Consider the following 27,547-nt stretch of genomic DNA (forward strand, 5'->3'; position numbering starts at 1 on the left):
GGTGATGGGCAGTGTGGGTTATGTCTGTTCACCCAGTGTCTCCCCAGATTGGGTCTTACGTTGCTATTGCCGGTGCTGTGTCATTTGTGCCGACCGTTGTTCCCAGGAAGACTGTCAGGTATTCCTCCCATAATCACTTTGTATTCTCGCGCTTGCCCGGCCCATTGTTATTCTCAGGGGCGGCTCCTCCATTAGGGTGGAGAAGCGCCGCCCCACTACTTTTTCGAGGTGCTAGAAGAACAAACAGAAAATGGTATTTTAAATACCATTTTATGTTTCTGCTTCTCGCTCTGTGAGAAAGCAGAAGACAGGGGTATGCCTGGTTGGGAAGGGCGGGAGGGTAGCCTGGTAGGGGGAGAGTGGGTGGGTGAGTTGGGGAGGAGTGGCTTGCACCACTCTGAGAACCCTGACGTTTGGTCGGCCATGGGGCTGACCAAAGCAGTCATTCACACTCTACATTTTCTCTACATAGGATGGATGCAGCCTACATAGAGAAAATGGCCTCCCGACAAAGGCCTGGCCTCCTGACAGGTGCCCGGCTGGGTGCTGTCCGCCACTCCGCACCAATCACAACGCTGCCATTGCAGCGTTGTGATTGGCTTACAGGAGGGTAGGGAGCATGCCTGTCCCTGTTTCTGTTGAAGAGCAGGAAAACAAGGGACCCAGCCCAGGAGCAAAGGCGTTGCGGGACCCGGCCAGGTGAGTTTTATTTTTATTTTACCCCCCGCGGTAACCCCCACATGATCCCCACCTCACCCGTGAGTATTGCGAGCTGTGACTGGTTATTCTTCATAAGAAGTGACTCTGACTCTCTGTCAGTCCAGTAGTTCACCAGCTCCATCAAGTGGCAAATGCAGAGGCGTGTTGGGGATTTCCAGCTTGTGGTTATGCATCTTTTTGCAAACTGATGAACCCATTATACATTTTGCCCTTTTTCATATGAGGGAACGGCCCAACAAGCAAATGTTGCGGTCAAAAAGATTAGAGGAGCCTGTAACCTTCTCCAGATTGAATACTACATTATGCCAAGTAATTGCCACCTTTGGCAGGACCATACCATATGGTGGAAGCATGCATCGTCCACACCGCATCTAAGGCATTGGGCGCTTTTATGGCAGTACATTAGACCCAGCCTCCTGGGAGTGAGGTAGGCAATATGTAGGTAGTGAAACTGCTGAAGTCAGAATCTGGCATTTATAGAAACTCAAGTAAGGTATTCTAGTTCCAATTGCCATTCTTTGTCAGTGATTTCATGCACAAGACTTGAACCCATTTGTCTGAAAGGGAGTGCAGGGCCCCATCTAAGTCCTTGTGGAGAGTACTGTAGATTAGGGTGACTGCTTCACTCCCGTTGCCCAAAGTCAACAGTGTGCAGCTCCACTGGCTAAGAGGTTGCTGTTGGGCCCCTCATGTTAGGGATAATCTCTACTAATCTTCTGTATGCCAGAAAGAGGCAAGGTGGGGCTCCAGGTTGAGCCCCATGTGCTTCCATGATGTCCCCATAAGTTTAAGTTGTCAATTTTCATAGAGGTCCCCTATAGTGGCCAACCCATATTGTTCTTATAGGATGACCCAGTGGTTGGCTTCCCCCCCGCCAAAGTAGCAAACTCAATGGGATGTTTGATGAGTGTCCCTGATGATCGCGACAGCCCCTGTATATCCATTCCCCAGCTCAGTGTCACGGCTGCTATTAAAACCGGCAAGTCTTCCTCCTTACTCTTCACCAGGGATAGTAGGAGACTCACTATGTCCTCTGGGCTTTATTGGGTCAGGCCCACTTCTCCGACCTTTCTCATTATAACTTAAGAACAGTGTCATGCAGATCAGCTAAAGATCGCAGGAACCTAAACCCACTAAGGCAGTGTTTCCCAACCTGTGGTCCAGGGACCTCTGGGGCCGCTAAGCCTCCTCAGGGGATCTATGACTACTTAGAAAATTAAATGATATTAACAGATTAATAAAGTGAATATAATTGAAGAAGCAAAATGTGAAACTGAAAGTTATAAAACGTCCTGTAAATGTGAATGAATTTTAAATTGGAGTCTAAAAATTAAATTAGTATCCCTAGATTGATTCGTGGGAGCAGTGCAGGTGCAGAAAACAGAATATAGTATGGATGATGAGTGGCCTCAATTGAATTTAGAAAAGCTCCAACCTCTCTATTTAAAATAAAAAAAATATTTTACATTTATATGTGTTTGAGAATTAAATACAATGTGTCATCATTTGTGTATTTGTTTAATGGATGCTTTATTCTTTTTTTTGTGTGTGTTGTTTTGTGGCTCAAATCATCGACAATGCTTAGCCCGGCTTCCAGTAAGGACTCAGTTGGAGTTCTCCGGATTCCAATGATGAATCAGTGTGGGTCCCCCGGTTCCAGTAATGATTAAGTGGGGGTCCCCAGAAGTCAGAAGGTTAAGAACCACTGCACTAAGTAAGGTATGGCCTTTTGCTATTGCACAGCCTGTCAGTATCTTTGCCCAAAAATTCAGAACAGGTTACCAGAAAGAATGCAGTTATTTACGGGTAATCTTCATTACCCTGATTCCTGGTCTTCCTTGTCATAATACTTAGTCCTCCCCACCTCACCTGCCTTGTATACCCATCAGGCCTCTTTTTGAGTTGCTTCGTATAACAAGAAGTATTACGGCTGCCTTTCACTTTTGGGCGTGAGTCACAGGGGTATGGCTTAAGTTAGGAACCATCTACAAAAGACTAACTTTTAGCTTCGTAAACAGATTTGCTAGGATAGGTAAAAACGACCTGTGATGCGAGACAAGGTTCATATTGTAAAGACTGGAATGAGGAAGACCGTGGAGGAGGTAGTACACTTCGGCCATTCTCTTTCCTGCTGTCTCTCCTTCGCTTGTCTTCCATACCTAGGTGGATGTGTGTGTGTATGCATATTGTCAACTGTGGTTTAGATTATGTTTACTGAGCTTAACTCCATTCAAATGCATTTTGGAACGACAAAATGTAAAATGTTGCTGTCTCCTGAAATTACAATAAATCGAAATCATAAGCTTAGCAATCATCTTCTCGGTCTCATCCCCTTTGGCAGAGAAGGTGCCTTACATTTAACCCAGAGCTCAAACAAGGGTATAACAGCAGCATTGTTGGATTATGCATCCCTGGGAGACGGGTCTTTACAGTGACACCTCTCTGTCCTAAACAAAAGCAGCATAACTAGGGTTTAATGTCCATGAGCCCATGTTTTTATTTTTTTCAATAGAGTGCTTAACAGACGGTGGAAGGGGGAGCTCTTGAGGTTGCATTGAGAGGAAAAGGACACAGTCATCCTGCACACTGCCCACATGCCTCGTCCAAAGAGCACACAGCCCCACCACCATTCACCCACACACTGAGACAAGCATATGCATGAAAAACGAACTTAGTGGCGATCCTGTGGTGCTGTTTGCAACCTTTAAGTTTACTTAATGCACATTACTCTCATGCTTTCTATGATTATCGATTCATGACCTGCTGTGTACGATGCTCTACTCTGATGCTTAAGTGTATTATGTATCTGCTAAATTTATAAATAAAGGTTTTTGAAAATGTAAAAAAAATAAAAATAAAAATAAAAAAAAGTTTACTTAATGTACATAGCAATAAGAGGCTGTTCTGACCAGGCCATCAGCCTCAGACCCATTGGCCCTACCTTAGTGACCCGCTGGGTTCACAACTTGAATAGAAGAGGGGAAAGACTAGAGAGGTAGGACCCCAAAAGGTCGAAGAGGATATGGGCCATGTCTACATTTGGTGACCACGTCCAATGGTAGATCACTGGCTTCTTACTAGGACTGGGTGAAATTTTTGTTATGTACGATAACTCTTCCAGAATTCTATTGTGTTGAGTTTAAGACATAACAAAAAAAAATCCTTTTTCCCTTGCTATGCTTTTTCACATACCTTTCACCAACAAGCCTGGTTTGAGCATAAAATATCTACAGCAAACTAAGAAATCGATGTATGCTGTGGAAAAGAGACATTTTCTGCTGAAACTAGTCTCCCACCAGTATCTCATGTGACTTTCTTAAGCACTGTATGCCTTGGTGTATAATTTTCATGCAGACAACCTACAAAATGCAATTCACATAATAAGTGAAATTTTCGTTAAACAAAATGTTAAAGAAAAAAATTTGTGATTTCACCCACTCACTAATTCTTCCATCCCATATGACATCTGAGGCGAGCGATGTAAACTACACCCTATGTGCTAAGTCACATTAGATGTGATGCAGGCATAAGAGGAAGGGAGGCAGCTGTGAACCCACAGTTTCAGAGTAAGATATATATATATATATATTTATATATATATCGTACTAGAAATTAATTTCAATATTTTATTAAACAAAAACACAACACACAATCATCATTTTTGATTAATGGATCTTTTAAGTAATTACAGTGCAATTGATGGAGAAATTATAATAATAAAAATCATAATAATAATAATCTTAATGAGACACCAAGAGGCCAAATTTTGCACTCAAGACAAATGAAATAACAGGTAAATATTCAATGTCCTCAGAGGGTTGTGCTCACCTTAACGTTGCCCGAAGCATCGTCCACCATCCTCTGCTGCGCAGCCAGCTCTGGCCGGGCATACAGCTCGGTAACATCAAACTTAACTTGATCCACCTTGGCTGCAAGGGAGGAGACAAAAGCAGATTTAGCCAGGCTTTAGGAAGCATGAATTGGACAAGTATAAACACTAGACAGTATGTCTGTTGGGTACACAGTGGCCACTTTCATATGACTACCCCCAGTGTGTGTTCTATCCTTGCGAGGTATTGCACTAAAAGAATGCACAATGACTCTGAGAGGCTGACTTAAATCTCTAAGAGACACACAGCACCAACATGTGCTCTGATTTTCTTCTACCACTGATTTGTATTAGTCATTTAGCCGCACTTTGCACAGTCTGTTAACTTTTCAGATTGGGCCTGGTGGTGGCCTCCAGGTAATAGCCAAAGTGCCGAGAAAATGCATACACTGTATTTGACCTCTTAAATATATTCTAATGAGACTAACACGCACTGTATTGTCATGGGTGATTTGGCTGGCCACCAAATACTGAAATGGAACCCCAAATTTCTGGGGTGATTGTAGGTTTTTATGTGCCTGCGCACAGCTCTTCACAACTAGAACAAGGAACAATTATTTCTGTTGCTGAGAACAGGTTACTACCTCCTGCCACAAACATAATTGCCAAAGATTAACTATAATTGGTGACGTTGCTGAGGAGAGGGATGACTATATTGCATGTGGTATATTGCATGACAAAAATACTGCAATCACTACATCGATCCAGCCAATAACAGAAGGTATGTTGTAAGTAAATGAGGAGATAAGGATGGTAAACGTATACTTACCTTGCTGATGTTGAGGCAGACGGTGTAGTGGATGCGATAATCTTTGTACATCAATATTATTGGCTTTGATTTAGTGTCATACAACTGACACAAGGAAAACACTGCCAACAGTTTCTTCCCCAAGACCTCTAACTATTCATTCTCGGTAGTCTTCTTAAACAGATTTTAGGTGATTCATTTTGTGCATTCTTTCTCTTTATATTTGTTTCAGAATCTTTTCGATGAACTTTAATTCTAGACAACAGACCCCAACCCCCCTTAAGCGCCTTAAATGTATTTAATTAATTCAATAAATTAAAGATATTGGGAAGGGATTGAGACGAGACATGCCTGATCTTTGTTGATGTGGTGTTTGAGGCTACAATCTTGCAAATTTCAGGGCTGCATCTAGGAGTTCTTGCTGTTAGTCAAATCAACAGTACTTATATTTTCAAGCTCAGATGTTAAGTATTAAAATTAATAATGTATTTAAAGACTGTAGAGTTAATTAAATATCTTCACAGGGCTTATGTCTCTCCTAAACATCTTGCTAAAATAAATCTCACTGTATCCAACGCATGTGGGAGATGTGGTGCTCCAGATGCTGACTTTCGCACCTAGCGTGGCATTGCACGTCGGTGAACACATACTGGGGGGAAATATTCCGACATTTGTCCATTATGGTAGAACAGCCTATACCTCCCAGCCTGTTCATAGACCTTTTGGGGTACGTTAAGCCATTGAAGAGAAGCGTTAGAAGATTTTTGGCAATGGCTCTATTGGTGGCTAAGCGACAGGTGTCCTTACATTGGGGAGGAACGCAGACACTGTTGGTGCGGGCATGGATTCAACATCTCACTTACTGTAATACCATAAGCGACACATATGCCACACTTCTGCCTGTTACTTCCCGTCCCGTGACTTTTGGCAACCACTCAAAAACGATCTACAAACCTACTCTATTGATGACGACTGAAACGGGTATTCCCACAGGTGGGTGTTATGCCAATCGCACCCGGGCCAGGTAATAGCCACAGCTCTGATGGACGTATAATATGCATAAATATCCAGAGTGCATAACAGTAAGAATATCATGATTGTAAATTGAGATGTATGTGAGCGGTACTTATTGTTAGAGTAATCTTCGTCTTAATCTCTGCTCCTTTGTAATTGTTTTTCTTTTTGTGTTATATTGAATGTAAGAGAATGTTATCCATTTGACATAACTCTGTGCCTGGCCCGCAATTCGCGGGCCACTGCCATGTTCAATCCTAACTTGGTTGTAATGTCTCTTGATAAAATGCAATAAAAAAAAAGACTGTAGAGTGAAAAATAACTTTGTTGCCCAGGTTTGAGTTTTATCAGTCTGGTCAACACAAACATGAAAACAAAAACTGACAGAGCTCAATATAACATTGCTCCATTTATCAAACAAGACGATATATCTTCCTCACCAATCTTGCCGACGTTGAAGGTTTTGCCGACCCCTTGAGTTTCTCCAACGTCAGTCCACTTCTGGAAGAGCTGCTTGAACATGGCTGACTCGGCTCCGTCGTTCACAACTTCCACATTGGTGGTGGCCGGATAGCCCTTCGCTTTAATAAAACCCTTTGGAAAAAACACAAAATCATGCCTTAGGCAGATCACGTTTATTTTGCTCCTGATCAATTTGAGGAGTAAAATTAAGTGCACCGGCTTCAACTCTGCAAATCTTTTTTGCTCAAATTCATGCCACCCTACAGACATGGGGCTACATAGGGAAATATCTGATTACATTGTTTTCAATGAACAACCATTTTCCAATGTTTACAATTTGGAGGTGCAACATATTTTTCAAAACTTCTCCACAGTACATTTTGCAATACACCCTGGAAAATCAGATCTCTCCCATTCCAGTTATATTTCTCCTTAACTGCGTTTTTGACTGAACTGCATCTGGAGCGTGAATGAGAACAAGGGGAAAGTAATGAAGGAATGAAAAGCTTAGCCTGCTGCAGATTGCCAAAGTGTCCTCTTCAAGAACAGCCGCAGCATTCCACCCTGTCCTGTTGCCAGGCCAACGTGCACTGTGGGCAGGGAAGCGCGACGACCTATAATAACCAACATCAGATTACAATGGAAGGATATTGAAACTCTAGGAAATCAGTCTACGCTAGCCAATATCTCCCTTCATCACAGCAGGGGATTATAGATCCCTTTATCTCAACCCCAAAATATCCAAGAGTGTGGTTCACTGGCAGCAGCCTGTAGGGCCATAAGGGCAGAGGGCTTGGGGTAAAGACTAGGTATGGCCATGCAAAGCAGAGATGGCAGGACAAACCATACAGTAGCAGGGTTTAGAAGGCAGAAAAAAGTGTAGGGAGGGCTCGGGTCCCTAGAGAAGCGGTCTCAGTGTGGGGAGAAAGATGGGATTAGCAAAAGCCATAGAAAAGTGGAGGTGGCAAATATTACTATCTGATTTTATAGGGCTCACTGTGACCCAAGAACAGGGTGCATAGATGCTGATATTAGATAGGGATTTTAAGTGATTTATTTTAAGGGGATATTTATCTTAAATGGTGAGGTTCAGTCCATACCAAGCTGAGGGAACTTACAAACCTCAGTAGCCCTTTGCCCCTGAAAAGTTCACAGTGGCCTTAGGGAATGGATGGAATTCTGGGGTTTGCAGCTTGAATTATGGTGACAAGAGGAAGTGCTGAAGCTCTGAGGCACGCATGTGTGACGGAATTCTGCATGCGTTTTTCACCCATGCCTTAGGAACTCCGTCATTTGAACGAATGCATCGTTAGCACACATTTGTTCTGCACTCATGTTATTTTAGCAACTTCCCTTCGGGGGTCGCTGGATATTGGAACAGTTTAATTTACTACAACAGTAGGGAAGATGTTGGACATTAATTCCAACACCACTCCACCATTGAAACACCCTAAAGCAAGTAGTTGTAACTACTTGCGTGCAGAACCCATGCATACTAAAGACGCATTTGTTCTATTGCCGGCGATGTGAAGGCACAGCATGATTCCGGCTTCGTTCTAAATGAGGTTTCACTAGCCTGCCACTGGGTGTGGAAACTGAAACAGAAAGGGCTAGACAACTGCATCACTTCCTGTCCCATGGAAGAGTGGCTCCTCCTCCAAGCTCGCTGAAGCATTGTTTTGTATAAACCAGGGTCGGCACACCATACTGATTCATAGGACCGTACTCTGCAAATGAAGCATACCAGATGAAGTGTCCTTTTGCATCAGCCTACACTTTATGGGATAAGTTAAGTTACCTCTTGCTCCAGGTTCACTTTTTAACTGCACTACCAATGCTTAGTTTGTTGTTTTAGTATCATTCTGCAGAAGTATTAAATTATACGATTTCAGGTTGAAATGGGTTCAGGCTTGGCTATATTAAATGTAAAACTAAGAGTGAGATGACACTCTTGTTTGGAAATACACATTGACAGCAGACACTCTACAGGTCACCATACCGCAGAAAATGAGGACGAACAGAGTACCAAAACAGTTCACCGGTTTCTCAATTAGATTGTAAGAATGTGAACAATACATTGAGGGGGTAGGTGCTGAAGGGAAGAGGGGTGTATGCTTTGTTAAGCCACAACAAATAGGGTGATCGACAAGAAGGTGTAGTTTGCACAACAATTCCCCACAAAATAACGCAAAGAAGACCCACAAGAATGATGCAAACAAATCGACTAATACTTCAGGGTTCAAAATGTTGATGTGTGCACAGTATCGTAGCTAGACCTATCGTTGCCCAGTGAGATCCTTGAGTTTGCCACCGGGCGCAGATAAGAGCAGGACAGGGGTGGGTGGCGGTCAACAGACAACTTGTTCTCAGGGAGGGGGGTGGTATTCAACAGACGACTTGCTCACATCCGTCACCCCCACGCACCTCCCCAAGCTACGCCACTACGCTAATTTAGTTAAAAAAGAAGGCTGAAAAACTAAAGAACAATGGAGCTACAATATGTTACTTTTGAGCATGGGACAGAATCACCTTAGACAAGTCATCGCACATGGATAGAAGAATAGATACCGATGGAATATGAGGAGCACAAGGCCAATTTAGGGTGGCGGTGGGAAATATCAAGCAGGGAATATTGAATTACTAGAATACCAAAGCCAAATTATCAAGGGCAGTAATATCGAGTGGCAAGTCTACTAGGTATGTTTGTTTACTATATTCAGCTCCAGTTAGATGTGACTTGACTATATTTAGGACATTAAGATCCGCTGTGTCTCTTTAGCTGCTACTGAACTGGCAGCCACTGTAAGCGCTGGATGTGCCTATCACTCCCCTGTCACTAGCCATTGCTTACCACTGCCCTGCTGAGTGCTCCCTTCTTTTCTTCTTTTGTGGAATTCTTCCCTCTCCAAACAAAGATCTTCACACCACCTTGGTCTAGAATGTGGCAATCCTGTAGAAAGACAAGAGAAACACCAACATGATACCCTCTTCGTAGCTCCTTATAGCACGATTGGTCACAGAAGACATCTACCAGAAAAACGAGGAGGCCTGGCAAAAACTATAAAACACAGGCTCTAACAGTGCACACAGGAGCTTTCTCAATCATGATCTGCACACAAACTTTACCATAAGAGACCACACAACTTAATTAAGAAGCCAATGTCTTCCAGGGTAGGCCTGTCATTGGGCAGGAAAACATGTTGGAATCTTTGTGAACTTAACAGTCTAATTTTGCACATGCTACATCGTTTATTATGATGATATAATATCCAGCTGCTATAAATGGTATGCATTGGGTATGAAAATTCGCCCATGGTCCCCAGACTTTGGAACTGATATACTAACAGTTGATGCAACGCAGCACAACAACCAAAGTTGCGGTGTCAAAGGGAGAGAGCACAGCAGCACCATATCTACTAAGAAATGGTTTTATATTTATTTCCCAATGCGCTGTCATAATTTAGGCTGCCTTGCACCATGTACACAGTCTTGCACCATAGTACAGTTGTGTGTGTGATATCTAACATAGGTTTTTTAAAGGCAGGGTATCCTTTCAGTACAAAATTCTATGTTTAGACATAGTTAAAAACGTTTCCAAGTTTGTATGTGAGCTGTACATTATACTACACATGTAAAGTTGAAAAGTTTGGAGAAACTGTTTCTCCAACATTACACCTGCCTCGATATGGTCCATATTTTTGGTACAAATTGCTACTTTGCGTTACTTTAGGGCTACTTTCCAGTGCAAAACAAGATTTGGTCTTGAAAGTAAATCCAGTACAGCATCATCATGCCTTGTGCAAGTGAAAGACTCAAAAGGCACCTCAGCATGTCATGTAAGGATCTATCGTACGAGTCCTGGAGAGGCAGGAGCAGGTTTTGGTGTGGCATTACAGAACACTTCTAGTGAAATAAGATCTGAATGAAAATAGAGTTGTAAAAACCCATGCTGTTCAGTAAGTTTAGAACATAGTTTTCTATGTTTTTAGCTTTCTGTTTTGACTGAGCTCTAAATTAAATGGGTGGAATGTTTACATCTTTAAAATAGAACATGTTCATTGACTCAAAGGGAAGGAAACAGCTTCAGTATTATGACCCGGATCCAAAATTATCCAGCATTTAACCATGAGGCAATAATTTGTTTGCAATAGTTTGCTGCACAAGAAGAAATGGGCAACTGTCATCAATTCTTGAGCTTGCCCACTTCACAACATTGGGTGGGTTAGAGGACACAGCACAGACCACTGACTCATTAATAGTGTGGAAAAGGCTGCTTTATTGAAACAGGTGTACATCACAAACCTTTGACATACGTAGTTCATTTGCCTTACCAAACTACTGTCCTCACAATACTTCACTCTCCCTATAGTATTTTCCCTACCCCACCCCTATATTTACCCCAAAATTACCCCAACCATCCTACCCACCTCTGTATCTACATTCTGAACTAACTTCACTACTTATAACTGCAAAACTGTGGTGGGGGGGGGAGTTCTCCGCGGGCGGCATGAGTTCTGGGGCAGTGCACCTCGCTCCTATATGCCGCCGCCGTGGGGTGGCAAAAGAAGGGACTGCCACAGGTGGCAAAGTGCCTTGCTATGCCACTGCTGCAAAGATTTACCTTTCTGCTTTCAGCAATTCTGAACATACTCCCCCCTCTACCCCTTCAGACTGCTTTACCCACCCGAACAGCAATAACCGATTCAAACATGCCCACCTCTCTGCAAACCACCAGTGTAACAGCCTCCAGCAACAACTTCTAAATGTATTCAAACTTTTTCTCACCTGTTTCCACAAAGTACATCCCAAGACCCCATACTTGACCCAAAGCTCCAACCTATTGGGTCGGAGGGAGGGCTCACAACCTTTTCCTCTCACCTATCCCACGGTACCAGCAACCGTGACAAACACTTTTAAAATGGTGGCTGGCAGTTCAACTACTTTCCCCTTATATGTAAGCCCCGCCCACTAAAACCACCCAAAGTTGTGCACAGTTGTCTGGACTGTAGCAACTTACCCAACAATCCCAAGTCTGCCACCCCCAAAAGCCCCTATTTACCCTACAATGCATCGACACAGAGTTTTTGACCCCTTACTTTGTTTAGAAGGCAGTGGAAGTTAGAGCTGGTGCTTAGACTCTAACTCCTTTCTTCAGCTTCTGATCCATCGACTCCTCTTTTCTAAGCTTTAGTTCTGCCTACAACTGTCTCTGCCAACCACATTTATTTGTATTTACACTCCCACCAATCAGGTTCCTTAGGTCATTAGCTCTGCCCCCTTGTTTTTTAGAAGAATAAAAATGAAAAGGAGAGAAGATGAACTAGCCTACAGAAAAAAGAAGACAAACTCACAAAGAGTCTGCCATCATTGGACGTGCACATTCAGACTAGCCCACATTGTCTCACTAAACCCTTATTTTACTAACGGTATATGTTAGAAAATAACCCATCTATTTCAATACAGTGTTGATAATGTAATCATGTAATGTATTAAACACTTGCTTCCCTTTTTATCTAAAGAACTCACTTCTGTGTTGTTATTTGCATTGGTACAGTGGAGAGCTGGACACTTTAAACCAAACCTGTAAATCAGCATGGGTCACATAGTTGTTATTGCGTGGGCTTTTTTTGCACGGCTTTCTATGTTTATCTCTATCCTTATGTGATTAACAAAGAGGAGGAATGCCAGTGGGAAGAGGACTTTTACTATCGGAGACTACAGTAAGATAATTGTGCTGTCCTCCAATTTCTGTTACCTCAAACCCCCCGAAGAGACGTATTATAATTAGTGTTTAATGATGAGGGTCCAAAAGCTCTGGGAAATTTCAAATTGTGGGGGCAGTTATATTGGCAAGAAGTCACGTAACTGTTTTCAATCGAAACAAAGTCTCAAACATTCACTAGCCAGAGGTAAATTATCCTCCTTTGTTTTCAATGCACACAAATGCATGGACTCTGCTATTACCTCATGCTGAAGCAGGTCCTGCGTCAGGGGTTTGGTGGCAATCTCCTGAACCACCAAGTCACCATCTTTTTCATAAACACTGGAGGGGAAAAAACATTCCAAAAATAAATACAGGCTGTTTTCAGAATTCAGGGCACATGCATCTTGATCAAGAATATTCAGGGCTCATTTTACAGTCGAAAAAATATATGGAAAATTACTTTGTAGCTAAAGGAGCACATCACCAAATCAGACTTCTCATAGGCATTAGGTCCCTCATCCCACAGTCAAAACTGTTGATGGGACTATGAAAACTTCCTTTTGGGTGGCATCCTGAATCTCCACATTATTCCTTAAAGGCAGCCCTCAAAGCCAAGGTTACTCTAACTTCAGTAACTAGCAGGCATGGCCTTATTACCTAACCCTAATCAGTTTACTTTTTCTGCCCATAGAGGCGAGTAGCCTTCAACTAGCCTACTTAGTGCAAACATCCTCACTCAAAGGCTCAACAATATATGTCCCTGAGAAATCTGTCATCTCAGATGAATCACAATCATTTCGAACCACCTCTCTACGACTGGAAATCCCAATATTAAAAAAAAGTAAACAACCCTAAAGTAATTGTTATCAGTATGAGGCTCCAGAAGTTAGGACCAGATGTATTAATCATTGGGCCGTATGCAACCGTTAAAATGCTTTTGGCATTTACTAAGCCCTATGTCCAATTCAGTAACCTATTACAGAATCAATCAAAAATAGGGTTTGCCAGCAGGGGCGACCGGCACGAGTCGTGGGTCGGGGGGGAGGGAGAAGGGGGATTGGGCGTGAGATGCTTTAAAAAAATTATAACTTACCTTGCCGCCGCCGGGTACCGCGTCAACTCTCCTGCTCGCCTGTGTCCGAGTCCAGGTCGGAACAAGAAGCAGGCAGCCAGGCTCCCACCCCTAAGCCAATCACAACACTGTAATAAAGCGTTGTGATTGGTCAGAGCGCCGTGACACGGCGCTCAGTCAGGGGCTACAGGGGTGAGCATGTTCTTCATGCAGGCTGTAATGCAGCCTGCATGGAGAAGAGGGAAGTGCGCATGACTGTTTTGGGCACAGGAGTGTTCTACCATCCCTCCCTGCAGCTCCACCCCACCCCCTTATGCACTGCAGCAGCAGGAGAAAAAAATAAAATGATAATAACATTCCATAATTATCATTTTATTTATTCCTTTCTTTGCTGCTCCTGGCAGTGGGGCGACGCTACTTCACCTTAGCGAGGAGTCGCCACTGTCGCTATTAGGAAAGCGGAGTGTTAGGGCGTCCCTTTCTAATAGCGAGTCCCACTTGTATGTAGGAATGTTTTGCGACCGGGAATGTGGTCACAAAGCATTCACAGTTACCACCAACTTCAAGTTGGTGGTAACCCATTCACAAATGGGAAGGGTTCCCCAAGGGACCCCTTCTCCTTTGTGAATGCGGGTGTCAACATTTTTTAAGAGCAGTCAGTGGTCTCGTGGACCACTGCCTACTCTGAAAAAATGAAAAGGTAGTTTTTCATTTTTATTTTTGAAATGCATCTTGTTTTCCTTTAAGGAAAACGGGCTGCATAACAAAAAAAAAAATGCTTTATTTAAAAAGCGCTCACAGACATGAAGGTCAGCTGACCCCAGCAGGCTACCATCCCTCTGAGTGCATGCCATTCCCAATGGGTAGCAAAGCGAGACCTTCCTCATGTATATTAATGAGGTAGGTGTATTTGCGACCCACTGGGATTGCAAAATATGTCTAAGACGCATTTGTGTTTGGGTGTTTCCGATTTCCTAATTGCAAATCGCAGAAATCCGCAATTAGAAAATCTCAAACTGACTTTAAGTGTACATCTGACACTTGTTCTCAACTCTAACAGGGCCATACCTTCTTACAAATCTTGTAAGAGTTAAATCAAAATCTACCTCTTTGAACACTATTTCCAAGAGATATCAACTATGTCAGTGGAAGCTGGCATGCAAGAAGGGTAAAAAAGTTACTAACAAATAAATAAATAAAATAAATATTAAATACTTACCTTCTATCCTGGCGCGACATCCTCATTGCTCGGGTCCAGGAAAGCAAGCAGGCTCCAACGCGGCAGAACCAGAAAGTTGCAGTACGCAATCCTGGTGCTGCTTTCATGCAGTATTAAACCAGCACCAGGATTGGAGGGAGCAGCCTCTCTCGCCGCTCCTGCAGACATTGAAGCCCTATGCGGTCTCTAACCCAGCTATCTTAGGTCAGCTGGGTTAGAGCAGTTTAAACGATGCATGTCTTGCTGGCGGTTGCAAGACGGACAGCCAAAAAGACATGCGTAGTTTAAACCTAAGTCCTCGACCATCACTGCTTTCTGTTGCTGACTGACTGGCAGAAGCAGGAACCAGAGAGCCCCGCCCCCCGTCCTGATGCTTGGATCAGGACGGGGTTTGTAAAAATAAATTGGTAATAAATGAACTTTATTACCATTTTATTTTTCCATATCTGGGGGCAATTTGGTTAGTGGGGCGAAGCTCCTCCGCCTTAATGGACGAACTGCCCCTGAACTATGTGAAGATTTCCAAAACTGGGGTCTCCCATCGTACCTTCCTGTCCAAAGATCTAGACATATTTTATCAGAACTATACTTGAAACCTTTTGACTCCCATCAATTGAGGCCTACATATGCCTACACCATACCGACTAGATATCTGTAAACATATCTATTTTGCACTTTCATATATACAGAGTGATGCTTTTTATACCTTTGTAGATCCAACCCACCACATAAAGCACTCTCTTACACAAAAGGGTCTAGTTCGGGCTAGAAAAGAAAGCAAATGCTGAACTGAGTTTTTGCCCAATTGTAGCCTTCATTATTCACTGTGGGCTTTTTCTCTACATTACACGAATTGTGATCTTGTCCATGGTTGTGTGAGTGGAGTGTGGTTGGTCACAGATGACCGCTCCCTATATACTAACGTGACCCCGGTATTGAATCTGTTTCCTGGCAATTAAGGTTGATATAACTCAATATACTGCCACATGAATATCATTATTATCAACAATTTGTGTGGTTTACTAATTCATCAATTCACAATATTAGCTTTTATTAGCTGTTAGTGAATACATTTTGCCAGAATCGTAAATTCAACCTTCCGCAAGGCCACAGTGGTGAGCCGCCCCCAGCAATGCATGAGCTATGCATGTTATCGGTTTATCAATATGCAACCCATGTTTCAATTTGTTCTAGCCAACATTAAATTGCATTAACATTAATTTTAGTACTGCTGCATCTTCAAACACAATGGGTAAATGGCATGTGCAATTTTTTTAATTAAACAAGGAGTCAGATTATCTTACTTTTTAAAATGACCGTGAAGCACAAAAGCCAATGCTTTTAGCTCTCAGTGAGTCACAGGTATCACTTAATGCACTGGGCACACTGATTTGTTTATGCATTTTATGGTAGTCTGCGCATAAATCCAAATGTTGATTTGAAGGTCATATCACCTACTGGTGACATAAAGAAGCACTGATTAACGTACCCGAGTGGGTTACTGCACCTCCTGCCAAGTTTTGTAAACTGTAGGTCACAAGTTTGAAGCAAAGACAATGCCGTTGGTTTGGCTTTGCAAATGGGTAATACGTTTCTTTAGCAAAGGCACATTTTTTTCGTGCAGCATAATTTCAATCCCTTGCTTCTTTAATATTTTTAAAAAAGCTCTATAATGTGCAGTTTTTGTTATTTTTTTTGTTAGAGGCAAACGCCTTCTCAGTCAGTCCACAAGAGGGTAAACAATCCGCTGTTGTCTAATACTCTTACATTTTTTCCAGACCAGTTAATGAGCCTAAAGATTCTGTTTAAAGGCATCCGTATTATCCCATGATAACAAAGAAATGAGCACGTGGTCATAGTTACCATAACTAGAGGATGTTGCCCCAGGATTAATCTGCTGCCAGTGTATTAACTCCTGCATTGCCTAATGCTTTTCAGAACCACTGGACACTCATTTGTGACTCTCGCGGGCAAGATGGACAATGGGAAGTTATTGAATTAACAAAAAAAGTTGATGACTATTTTCATGATTGAAGGTAAAGGTGAGCATGTGCAACACTTTTTTGTTGTTGTTAAATGTGTTAGGACCCACAGTTTTTCTTACGCACTCGCCACTGATGCTGCTGATTACCGGCAGTACACTTTGACATATGCAGAATTCAGTGTCTCCAATGGAATATTGGTTCCAGTGAGAGACCGCTGCCCTCAAAGACAACAACAGGTCACAAACCATTTAGCTGTTTCCCATAATGGTCATCAGAACTCTGGTCATACTTTGCAGCTCTCTACCCACAGGACACCTTAACAAAGCACAGTCCATTCTAGGGTGCATGGCAAAGGACAGACTGCATTATTTTGGGTCTCAGCTCTCCATCCATGTACCGTGACTGATACCCTTCTGTTCCCATGAAAGCCAAGCACTAAGACACTTACGGGTAATTAGTTTGTGCTTTACAAATACGAGGTTATTTATTATTATGCCACCTACTTTTCTGGAAACTGATGAAAATGTAACTGTTCAACCAAACTTTGCAAAAGGAGACTTCAAGATCTACGAAACAGTAATTCTGAAACTCCTACTGTAGAATACTGATAAAAACTATATCCAGTGTTTAAGTGTCACCCCCTCCCCACTAACGGTCACTCGGTGATCAGTAGGTAGGGTGACCAGGCGTCCCGGATTTGCCCGGACAGTCCCGGTTTTTCGGCAGCTGTTTTTTTAGAGGGTCGCCTGAAAAGGGTGGGAGGTCTTTTTTTATGTTTTGCAAAGCAGGGATAGTTATCAGTTGTTGTAGGAAAGCAATTTCATTAACAGGCATGCAACTGGCTTTAAAAATGGCATTTAATGTATTTTCCTACTGCCTTTTCTGTAATTTTCGGTGCACTGTGTTGAAGTAAAATTGTAATCCTTCTTCAATTTTTGGGAAATGTCCCGGTTTTTTGCATTAAAATTCTGGTCACCCTATCAGTAGGTCAATCCCTGCTGAACTTACTGCTGATCACTAAAGACAACCCAGTGCTTAATTTGAGGCAGTAGTTTCTGGTGCTCAGCACCAGCACTTAATTGTCAACAGCAGCGCTTGTGACCGTCTGCCACAAGGTGGCGCTGTCTGGCTAATTTGGAGATTACCACAGCAACAGTTAATTATTCATTCAATATACATTCAAAATGACAATTACCTGCAGCCGTAGCCATTTTTATATCTTTGGGCGCCTGAAATAGTCAGAAATGTCACACTTGTAGGAGTGTGATGGTTAGTAGTTGCATTGTTACAATCATTGGCAGCATAGCAGGGCCAATTTGTGGTGCAAGCTGCAGTGGACTCTTGGTGAGAGGCCTGACACTTATTTATTTTACAAATCAAGCACTGGGAGAACCAAAGCAGAGCCCCCTCCATGCTAATCATCTCTGGTAGCATATAGCTATCAACTAATTCCCTCCACCACCGTGACTGGTTTTATTACATGGTGCCCAAAATGGCCAAAAGACAGCATGTTGAAGTGATAAAAAATACACTAAAGACAAGCATTTGCAATGCAATAGGTCTTGCAATTCCAAGATTTTGAGTTATTGGCATTGTATATGACAATGCCTTTTATTTACGTGTTTAAAAAACAACACATAAATAAAAGGCATTGTCCTTTACAATACCAATAGGTCAAAGTTTCTAAAATTTGAGACCTATTGCATTACAAATGCTTGTTGTTTACAAGCGCCCCATGCTGCGCTTTCATCTTAATAGAGGCCACACCCCTTTCTCTAGATCAGCCGTACCTAAAGAAAGTTACGCGGCAGCTATGAAATTGAAAGTGTGGTATGGGGTGCTTTTACCAAAAAAGCATTTGTTTGTCAAGCTGACAAACAAATGCTTTTTTTGATAATAGCGCCTGTGAAAGCGTGCATGGCATGCTGAATGCTCTGAATATTGCAAGAAAGCATGTAGTGCCCGCAGTAGGAGAAACGCATTAAAGAAAATACTGCTTACAGATAGGACTTTAAGTGGGCCGGATCTCACTGAGCACCGGCGTTTTTTAAAAGTGGGCCTCGAAACGGGTCTCTATCGGGCTCTGTTTTGTGCTCTGGCACAGGCAGTCTGTCTTTTTTCCGGACTGCAGTGACAGCAGGGACATCGATGTGCGTGTGCTCACACTGCTCACTTCTCACTAATGGAGAAGTTACGACATGACATCATGCCAGGTGAGCGTTGTAGGGGAAGGGAAATCCTTTAAAGAGTAATTTTCACTCTGGATTTCCCTTCTCTTTTTGAAACGCAGGAGCAGCAACATCGTTGTGGTGTCACAAGGGTTTAAGTGGTAGCTTTTTCAAAATTATATACAACAAGCCCTAGTTCCTGCTTATTTATCGTATGCAACTAACAGCCACTGACAAAGCCAATAGTCCTGACTTGTTGTAGGTATGATGTTACTTGTTGTATTATATATCTGGATGCAAAGACAACAAACAGCAAAATACAAGCTGGCAGCACACAATGCTAAGCACAGATTTTTAGCTAACCTGTTTTTAAGCCACGCCCTTAATTTCATTGGCCACGCCCCTTTGAGAGAACCCCCAGTTTTTTCATCACACTTAAATCCCTGCCTACAGACTAAATAAGATGTACCATGTTACAACCGAATAAAAAGGGCCAGTCCTCATGGGAGGTTACAAATGAAGACAAGGCGGTACTAAGGAGGGACTAACAAGCCTATTAACAAATCAGAAACCAGCATTTACAAAGGACAATGACATAAGCCAATGACAAATATGGGTGGGGAGTGGGTGAGGTTTCAATATGATCATCCTCTAATACAGCATGCATCGCAGAGCAGCGCATGTGCTGCCTAAGTTCAACCTACAAAAATACAGAACTAAGTACGCGAATGTGCCATGCATTTGTTGCCTGTGCTACATGACATGTTAGGTTATGGTATAAGTATGTAAACACCCAGCAGCTGTAACTATACTTTCATTTACAAATCAACACTGACATTAAGAACCCTGGACACGATAGTTGTGCGAATCTATATCGAACCTGCCTATGTCATTTCAGGGGTTTAGAAACTGAATGACTCATCTCCTAGGCTGGAGTAACACAGAAGAGTAGTGGTTACACTCAGTGTCCCAGGTGTTTAGAATGTTTGACAAAACCATAATCCACTGGGGCTGCTGGCACACTCCCTCTCAGTACAAAGATGTCCGTCCTGCATCTGGCTCAGCTATGCTGCTCTCTGTGCCGTCTGCCCCTGTGCTTCTCCATGAGCTACAGTGTCAGAGCTCTGAAAAGCCCTTTGTCAAGGATGGAAATCTGGGTCAGACGAGGGAGACAGAGGAGGATTGTATCTGCCTCAGCAACCCATGGGCCAAACCAGGACAAGCTATTCTCCTCCATCATGGCATTCATTATCCGGCTATAATTAAGGCTTAGAGGTTTTTCATTTTATTGAGTTTTACTTAGAACAACGTGTTTCGTCCTCCAGCTGCATTTATATAAAAAAAGAAGAATGCAAAAATCAGGCCTTTGAGTGTCTCTATGCTGTTAATCATGATGGCCAGTCCAAAAGCTAAACATATCGAAAGAATAAAGATTTAAAAAAGGATGACAGTACTCAATAAAGTGCCAAGAGGCGTAGAAGTACACGTACTAGAACTATAGTAATAATGTTTTCAGAGGATGGTGCTGTTTGGTTGTATGTGTTTACCATGGCATTCTAAAATCCCACAGACGAGTGTCTATTTAGCAATTAAATTGATGTGGAAATATTGTAACTGCAATAAATATCTATATAACAAAGTGGCAGTCAGAACATTATCTATATAACAAAGTGGCAGTCAGAACAGTGGTTATAGATCAGCCACACTATACTCGTTCAAGGCATTTTTTGATTTGCCTATCAGTTTGACAACCGTGGAAATTTGGGAATTAACCAGCATATTCAACAAAGGTACTGCTTCGCGCGCAAGCTTCCAGCAAAAAAACGCTGGACTGATTTACATCAAACTTGTCATGGAAGCAGACCTTTACTTCGAAAACATGTTTTTGTTGGTTTGGTGTAAATCCGTTCAGTAGTTTTTGTTATATGAGCTTAAAAAGGCTTAAAAGGGTCAACACTTTTGCATATCTTTGCTATTTGATTTCACGAGTCAGCAGTTCGTGACTCCTGTCAATCACATTTTAATTTTTTTGACAAATGTGATTAGCTAGTGAAGGGCTTTGCAGATTTTTTTTTAACCATCTTGAAAACTACTTCTAAATTTCAAAGCACAACTTTCTTGCTGTGGAAAACGAGTTTCATAGCAATGGGGGTGTGAATGCGGGGCAACACTTGTGGAGACTGCTGTAGGGTCTCAGAGGCAAGTAACAGACCAGGAAATAATTGGAGATAGCATGCTATTCGGGAGTGAAAACACACAGTCATGTGAGGGAACATTTTGAGCAGTGGATTTTTCCATCATTTTGAGACAAAATTGCAAATTGGCTAATTTTGTGACTTTCTCAAAGTATTACAAAAAGTGAAAAAGACAGACTGGCTTTTGAGGCAGTGAGAAATAGAAAAAACATAAAAGAGAGGTGGAGAGCCGATTGCCTTGTGTACCAGTGGTGGAACACCCAAGGCATGTTGGGTGTAGGGCTTGGCCACAGGCCAGGCCTTGCAATCTATCCCCGCTGTGTTTGGCCAAAGACCATGTGTAGCAGGTGCTGACTGCTTGCAGTGGGTAGGGCACATGGTCTTGCTGTAGGCCGGCCCGGCGACCAATGTCCCCATGCACTGCGGGAGGCCCTTCTGCAGCTTAGGTTGACCACCCGCGGTAGGCTGGGCACAGCAGACCAGGCCCGACGTGCACAGTGTGGGTTGGGAATAAAGTGTTTTTATCAAAAAATAGAAATTCAATTAAAAGAAACACAGTTAAAGACTGAGTTATGGTTCTGGCTCAAATGTGCAAAAGCACTGAAATTTGCCATTTATGGTATGCAACACCACAGTGCACACCATAACTAAAGTCCCCCACAATGCCCAAAATACCCATTCTCCAAGCAACTGGAATAAGGTTAATAAAACAAACATTAAACATGCTTGGCCCATAGTTTATTTTTTTGTAAATTGCAGAGTGTATAACAATGCTGTGACCAAGGTTAATGGGAAACAAAACATGTTAATTAGTTGTCTGCTCAAAAGTGCCATCCAATCACTTGCAGTGCTGACTGTCCCCAGTGAGCCATTTAGTGACTTTTTCAAAGGATTTATAGCAATTCCTTGTGACTGCCTCCAGATCACCAGCCCCACGAGGGGATGCAGCATCTTTACACAAGTAGTGGTTTGCTGATTGATTTTCTGATGTTGAAGCCAGCTACACATAGGCACAGTCGTGTAACATCATGCTTTATGAAAAAACACATTCACAAGCGCCGGATGGTTGAACATAGGATATTGGTCGAGTCGTATGAGCCTAATTATAGACTAACTCCCGCTATTAACATTTTAGAACTATAAACTTTTGAGGCCTTTTTAACTGCTGGTTCTTTAAGCGCCAGGACACCTTTCCTTGGGTAACAGCATGCTTTATAAATTGCAGAAACAATTACATTATGTAGCAGGCGCTCCTGTCTCAACAATTTATGGAGATTTTCTGAATGGACTTTGTATATTTGCATGAGGTGGTACTTTGGGGAGGATGTCACTTGATGCTAAAAGACAAATGACAGCAGGCGTACTTTTTGTTGAGGTTACCGGATTAATATTACAGAGTGGAGATGGACAACCAAATGGATGATCAATGCTAATTTGCTGTGACAAATAATATGCCTCAAATCATGATTGGTACTAGTAAATTGTTCAATCCAAGGGTGTGGAATTCCTGTAGCCCAACGCCCAGGAAATATTGTTTAGGGCTTACTGGACTACAGATTTTTATGTTAATTTTGTCCTTGTGACAAGTAGTCCCAACCCCATGTAGCACAAACCCTTTGACTGTCCGTTTAACGTAACACATTATGAATCAAGGAAGGGCATTGTCTGGTATTAAGGTAATTTTTGTGCCCCTATGTTAATGTTGTTCAAACTTTCATTTATTGTTTATTAATGCAAAGCCTTTATTAATAGGGTGAGTGCTCTAAGGGAATGGTGTAAGCTCTGACTGCACTACTGAGTGGCTGCAGTATAAAAATATGTACACGTTTGCAAAGTATAACAATATGAGGCTACGTATAATGCTCCCAGAATGCTCTCTGATTAGGTGCAAATATTTGGAGAAGTTTGAAAGCAAGATTGATGATTTTTTGCTTTCAAAATAAAATGTTCACCAACAAGTGCAACTAGGGAAAAAAAGTGTTGCTATATTTCCTTGACATTTTAGGTGCCATTTCTTTGAAGCATCATTTAGTAAAATCTGTTGAAACAAGCTAGTATTCCCCAAAAATATTCATAACGGAAAATCAGTGTAACCAGTTTCAAAAAGATTATGGGAAACATGAAAATAAACAAGCACTGGCAGGATCAAAAGGTCTGACATTGGTGGTCAGCCTTTTGGTTTTTGTCAACAAGAGTGTTGTTTTGACATTGTTTTGTATAACTTTATTGTTATGGGAGCTACCAGGCCCTCACCACATTTGTGTGCTGATATGCTCCTTGTGAAAGAGCAGAATGCTGTCACAGTGAAGGTAGCTGACAGAGAAAGAGATACACTTTTAATAAAAACAAAAGATCTTGGTTAACACCAGACCTAATTAGATGCCCAATTCTTAAAGAAAGTAACAAAGGTGCATCAATGGCGTCTGCCCTTGCATTAGTGCAAATTTATGGCTTTCATAAATTCACAAGAATTTACAGAAATAGGCTAGGAAATCATACTCCTAAAAATAATTGTGAACTTCATTTTAGCACGAGCAAGTATGCATGTGTAGAGTTGCTCATGCGAAAATCTGTTGAGGGTTTACAAGTTCACTTTCCCTACAACCACCTTTTTCCAACCCTGGAGGATTTTTTACTTCTGCCCTTGTCAAGGAGTACATTTCCAACCTTTCTCAGTATGGGAAAAGTTTAGAGTAGACCTGGTGGAAACCCCTAAAACATGCAAGTTAGCAGGTTTGCACAGACTCAAAAGGGCATTTCAGCCGTAGATCTATCGCTTCCTGCTACCTCCAGTCCCAGTATGCATATGGAAAGGTGTAAAAATAAGGGAATTGCTAGTATGCAAACCTTGGCCCTGGCATAATCAGAGGCTATTATCAGAGCTCAAATATAATGAGATTAATGCCATAATTTGTCACCGCACTACATGGAACCAAAGGGACCAGTGAATTTTGCTACAGGACACGTAGATTTAAGAAGCAACCTGTCAAATGGGCAAGTAAATATTTTATCAAATTCCACATCCCTGCTTTCCATTCTCACTTCAGAGCAATAGTTCCTTGTCACTTCTATATACACTTGCAGTTTCATTTTTGTATAAAAATATATGATAGACTATAACAGCATTGTGAACACAATTAATGAGAACCATTAGTCCTCTCAAATACCTCAATCATCCCTTGAAGTGCTAGAAGTCACTGTTAATCATTTCTTGGCTTTTTGAAAGTATAAACTATATAGATATATACATATATAAAATAATATATCAATTAAAGTCAGTAACTAGTGTCCATGAATTGTGGGCAAATGCTTCACACAAAATTATGTTCCAAATAAGACATAATATTATTTTACAGTTATGTTGGTAAAAGTCCATATATCATCTTAAGTGAACACTTCTTACTATACTGAACCACCTAGGAACCTGAATCAGCGTTAGTCAACATTAGAGAGACGCCTCATCCTTCCTAGTACATAGAGAAGTAATCAGTTCTCATGCTCCTTGACATCAGGGCGACCGATCACAATGTCAACTATCCACACAATATTCATGTAAAGGCTAGAAAAAGGGCTGGGTGTCTCCGATTGTGCTCTATCATGGATCCGATCTTTTATCATCAACCGCAATAAAAAATTCTGATTAGGTTAGAGAAGTCTTCCAAATATCTTGTCCCTTGTGGTGTTACCTTTCTTGTATACTGTTCAACATCAATCTATGTAGAATGTGATATCATGGTTCTAATCAGTCTGCAAAATACTTGTTTGTGTCCTTTTCTTTCTATGTGTCTCTATAAAACTTAATAAAATGTGTTATATAAAAATAATCCACTTTTGTATACTGACACAGCTATTCAAGCAGTACCAAGTCAATTCCAAATACATGAAAATGACAAGCACATCCACTTCCTCTTAGATAAAAACGATCTCAACAAAAATTACTGTATTCCTGTGCCAAACAGATGAAATAGAACTACATCTCCATGAAGAAATCCAAGACAAGAGTGAGTAACAGTTCTGTGTTACCTCTGTATTGTTGGTTTTCCATTAGGGGGTTTGTATTGAAGGTTTCACTATTTGCATGTATTTTTCTTCTATTCTCAAAGTGCTTAACATTTTAATTTATGCATCACTGACATTAATCATCGTAAAAACAGAAGTAGTCACTCATTGAGTGTACTTCACAAACTGAAATGCCGCTTGAATAATAGTTGCCCAGCACAATGGTGCTAAGTTAATCAACTGCAGAAGGATGACATTCCAAATTGGCCGCTTCAGGGTCCAAACATGTCATCTGTAGACTGCACACAGATGTTTGCAACAGATGGGTAACCCACCAAGCTACCTTACTGCTTTGTGGGTTAAGCATCCTAATAAATGCTTGTCAGAAGTGACCACAAATCAACATGGCTGGCATAATAGAAAACTATGGTACTAGATATCTTGATTTCTGAAGGTCATGAATTAGATTTTAAGCTTGATATCACATTAGATCGGCAGAGACCACACCACTTTACTCCTTCAATACTTTCATACTCCCATGTAAGGACACATTTCCTGAATGCTCACAAAGACCATGGTTGACTCACTGGTAAAGGCGGACGTTTGCTTTTTGGAGTTGGTCAGCCTTCTCATCAGGAATCGCGGGCTTCAGCTCGCCACTCCGTGGCCCCAGAACAGCCGTCATGGTCTGCATCAGATCCGGGGAGTCTGCCTCGTTGTCGATGATGCCAATCTGAGCTCGGCCTCCTCGCTCATCGTCCCGGATGCTCTGAGCCAGTCCACAGGCCTATGGTGTCGCAGAAAGAGGGAGCAGATGCACAAAAAAGGAGAAAATCTGTTAAAATGTTTATGGTAAATTATGCTGATTTTGTAAATGTATATATACTTAATTCTTTGTGATTTTGTATAGGGCGGGTCATGCCATGATGGACCTCCAAGTCAAGCATATGAGTGCACAGAAGTACCAAACTAAAAAAGAGGTGAAAGTACGTACTGTCAAACATTGGGTATTTCATGGGGCACGAAAGGTCACAAATTAAAAGAGTCAAAGCAAGGGCTTAAGAAGTCCAAGAGCCATAATGATACAAGCTGTGGCAAAGTGGCAAATTCAATGTCTGTGTCCTTGAAAACTGGTGGAAGACATACTGTAGTAATCAGAGGGATAAAAAGGAGATGATGGCTGGAGCGCTGAAACTTTTCAGACACACCCCAGTCACAGATCTGGGTTGAATCCATCATCGCTCTGTAGCTCACTTTGCCACCCCAGTTCAGAGGGGAAACATCCTTTACGATGCAACTTTTACCACACAGTGCCTTTACAACGCAGGTTTTTCAACGCAAGTCATTACAACGAATTGTGCTGGGGGGCGCTCTAGGATAGGTAATAGTTTAATTTACTATCCAGCACCTTCCCTACTATCCACGGGGACTGGAGTTGGAATATTAAATTAAACTATTCACTATCCAGCACCCCCCAACGCAAGTCGTTGTAACGAGTTGCGTTGAAAAACCTGCGTTGTAAAGGCATGCGTAGTAAAAGCATGCGTTGTAACAACGTACATCCGTTCAGAGGGATTCACAGGCAACAGAATACCTACAAATCAGAGAATTTTAACAACTAGGGTCCTCATTACGAGTGGAGAACATATACATATATCATAAGTAATACAAAAAATATTAAAGAAAATGAAATAATGAATATAGCTATGTATATTTTATTGCCCTCATACTTCATAATTTGGGATACAAAATTAATCTATAAATACAAACAAAGTCCCTGTTCACCAGACAACAGTCCAGACACAGGAGAAATGAATGTGCATGAATTTATCCATCCGTTGTTGGCTAAACAGTGGACAATTTAAGAGATGTTGGCTCACATCTCGGTGGATATTCCCAAATTTAAATAACCTTCCTCAGGACTACATTGTCATTAAAATTCCTTTGAACAAACATTTTCCAAACTGATGGATGGGTTTTAATACAGAGCGATCTCCATCAGGCAACAATGCTACAGTAGGAAGGTTGAAACAACCCTCTCACCAATGCTTTGTGCTCCCCTACAAATACCAGCAGTTTGCACACCACCAGAAACAGCCATTATGGAACCAAAGCTCAAGCTGTTTGTAGTGATTCAGACCTTTAAGGCACAGTTGGATTGCAGAGAAACCTTCTAGTTTGCTACATTAGGGCAGCCTCACTACAAACATCCACATTGTTCCTGTTCACATCTTTTAATCTAAGTGAGTTTCAAATTGTGGAGATGTGCTGCAGCCCTTTCCACCCAGCTATCCATGTAAACAAATGCTCATAGGGCCACAAGTATGGAGCTTTTTTTCAACTCGCAAGTGGCCACATTCATTTACAACCTG

General features: G+C 41.8%; 1 protein-coding gene across 1 annotated transcript in view; it reads right to left on the bottom strand.

Annotated features, from left to right (window-relative positions):
- VILL (villin like) overlaps positions 1-27,547 on the bottom strand; it is a 337,454-nt gene that overhangs the window by 97,137 nt on the left and 212,770 nt on the right. Inside the window, exons 7-11 of the mRNA XM_078665275.1 lie at positions 25,763-25,962; positions 12,798-12,876; positions 9,685-9,783; positions 6,812-6,965; positions 4,549-4,649 (exon numbers count right to left, since the gene is read on the bottom strand). Coding sequence (XP_078521401.1) covers positions 4,549-4,649; positions 6,812-6,965; positions 9,685-9,783; positions 12,798-12,876; positions 25,763-25,962 — 633 coding nt within the window. The remainder of the gene's footprint in view (positions 1-4,548; positions 4,650-6,811; positions 6,966-9,684; positions 9,784-12,797; positions 12,877-25,762; positions 25,963-27,547) is intronic.

The sequence above is a fragment of the Lissotriton helveticus genome, chromosome 10 (assembly GCF_964261635.1).
Source record: "Lissotriton helveticus chromosome 10, aLisHel1.1, whole genome shotgun sequence".
NCBI classification, from domain to species: Eukaryota; Metazoa; Chordata; class Amphibia; order Caudata; family Salamandridae; genus Lissotriton; species Lissotriton helveticus.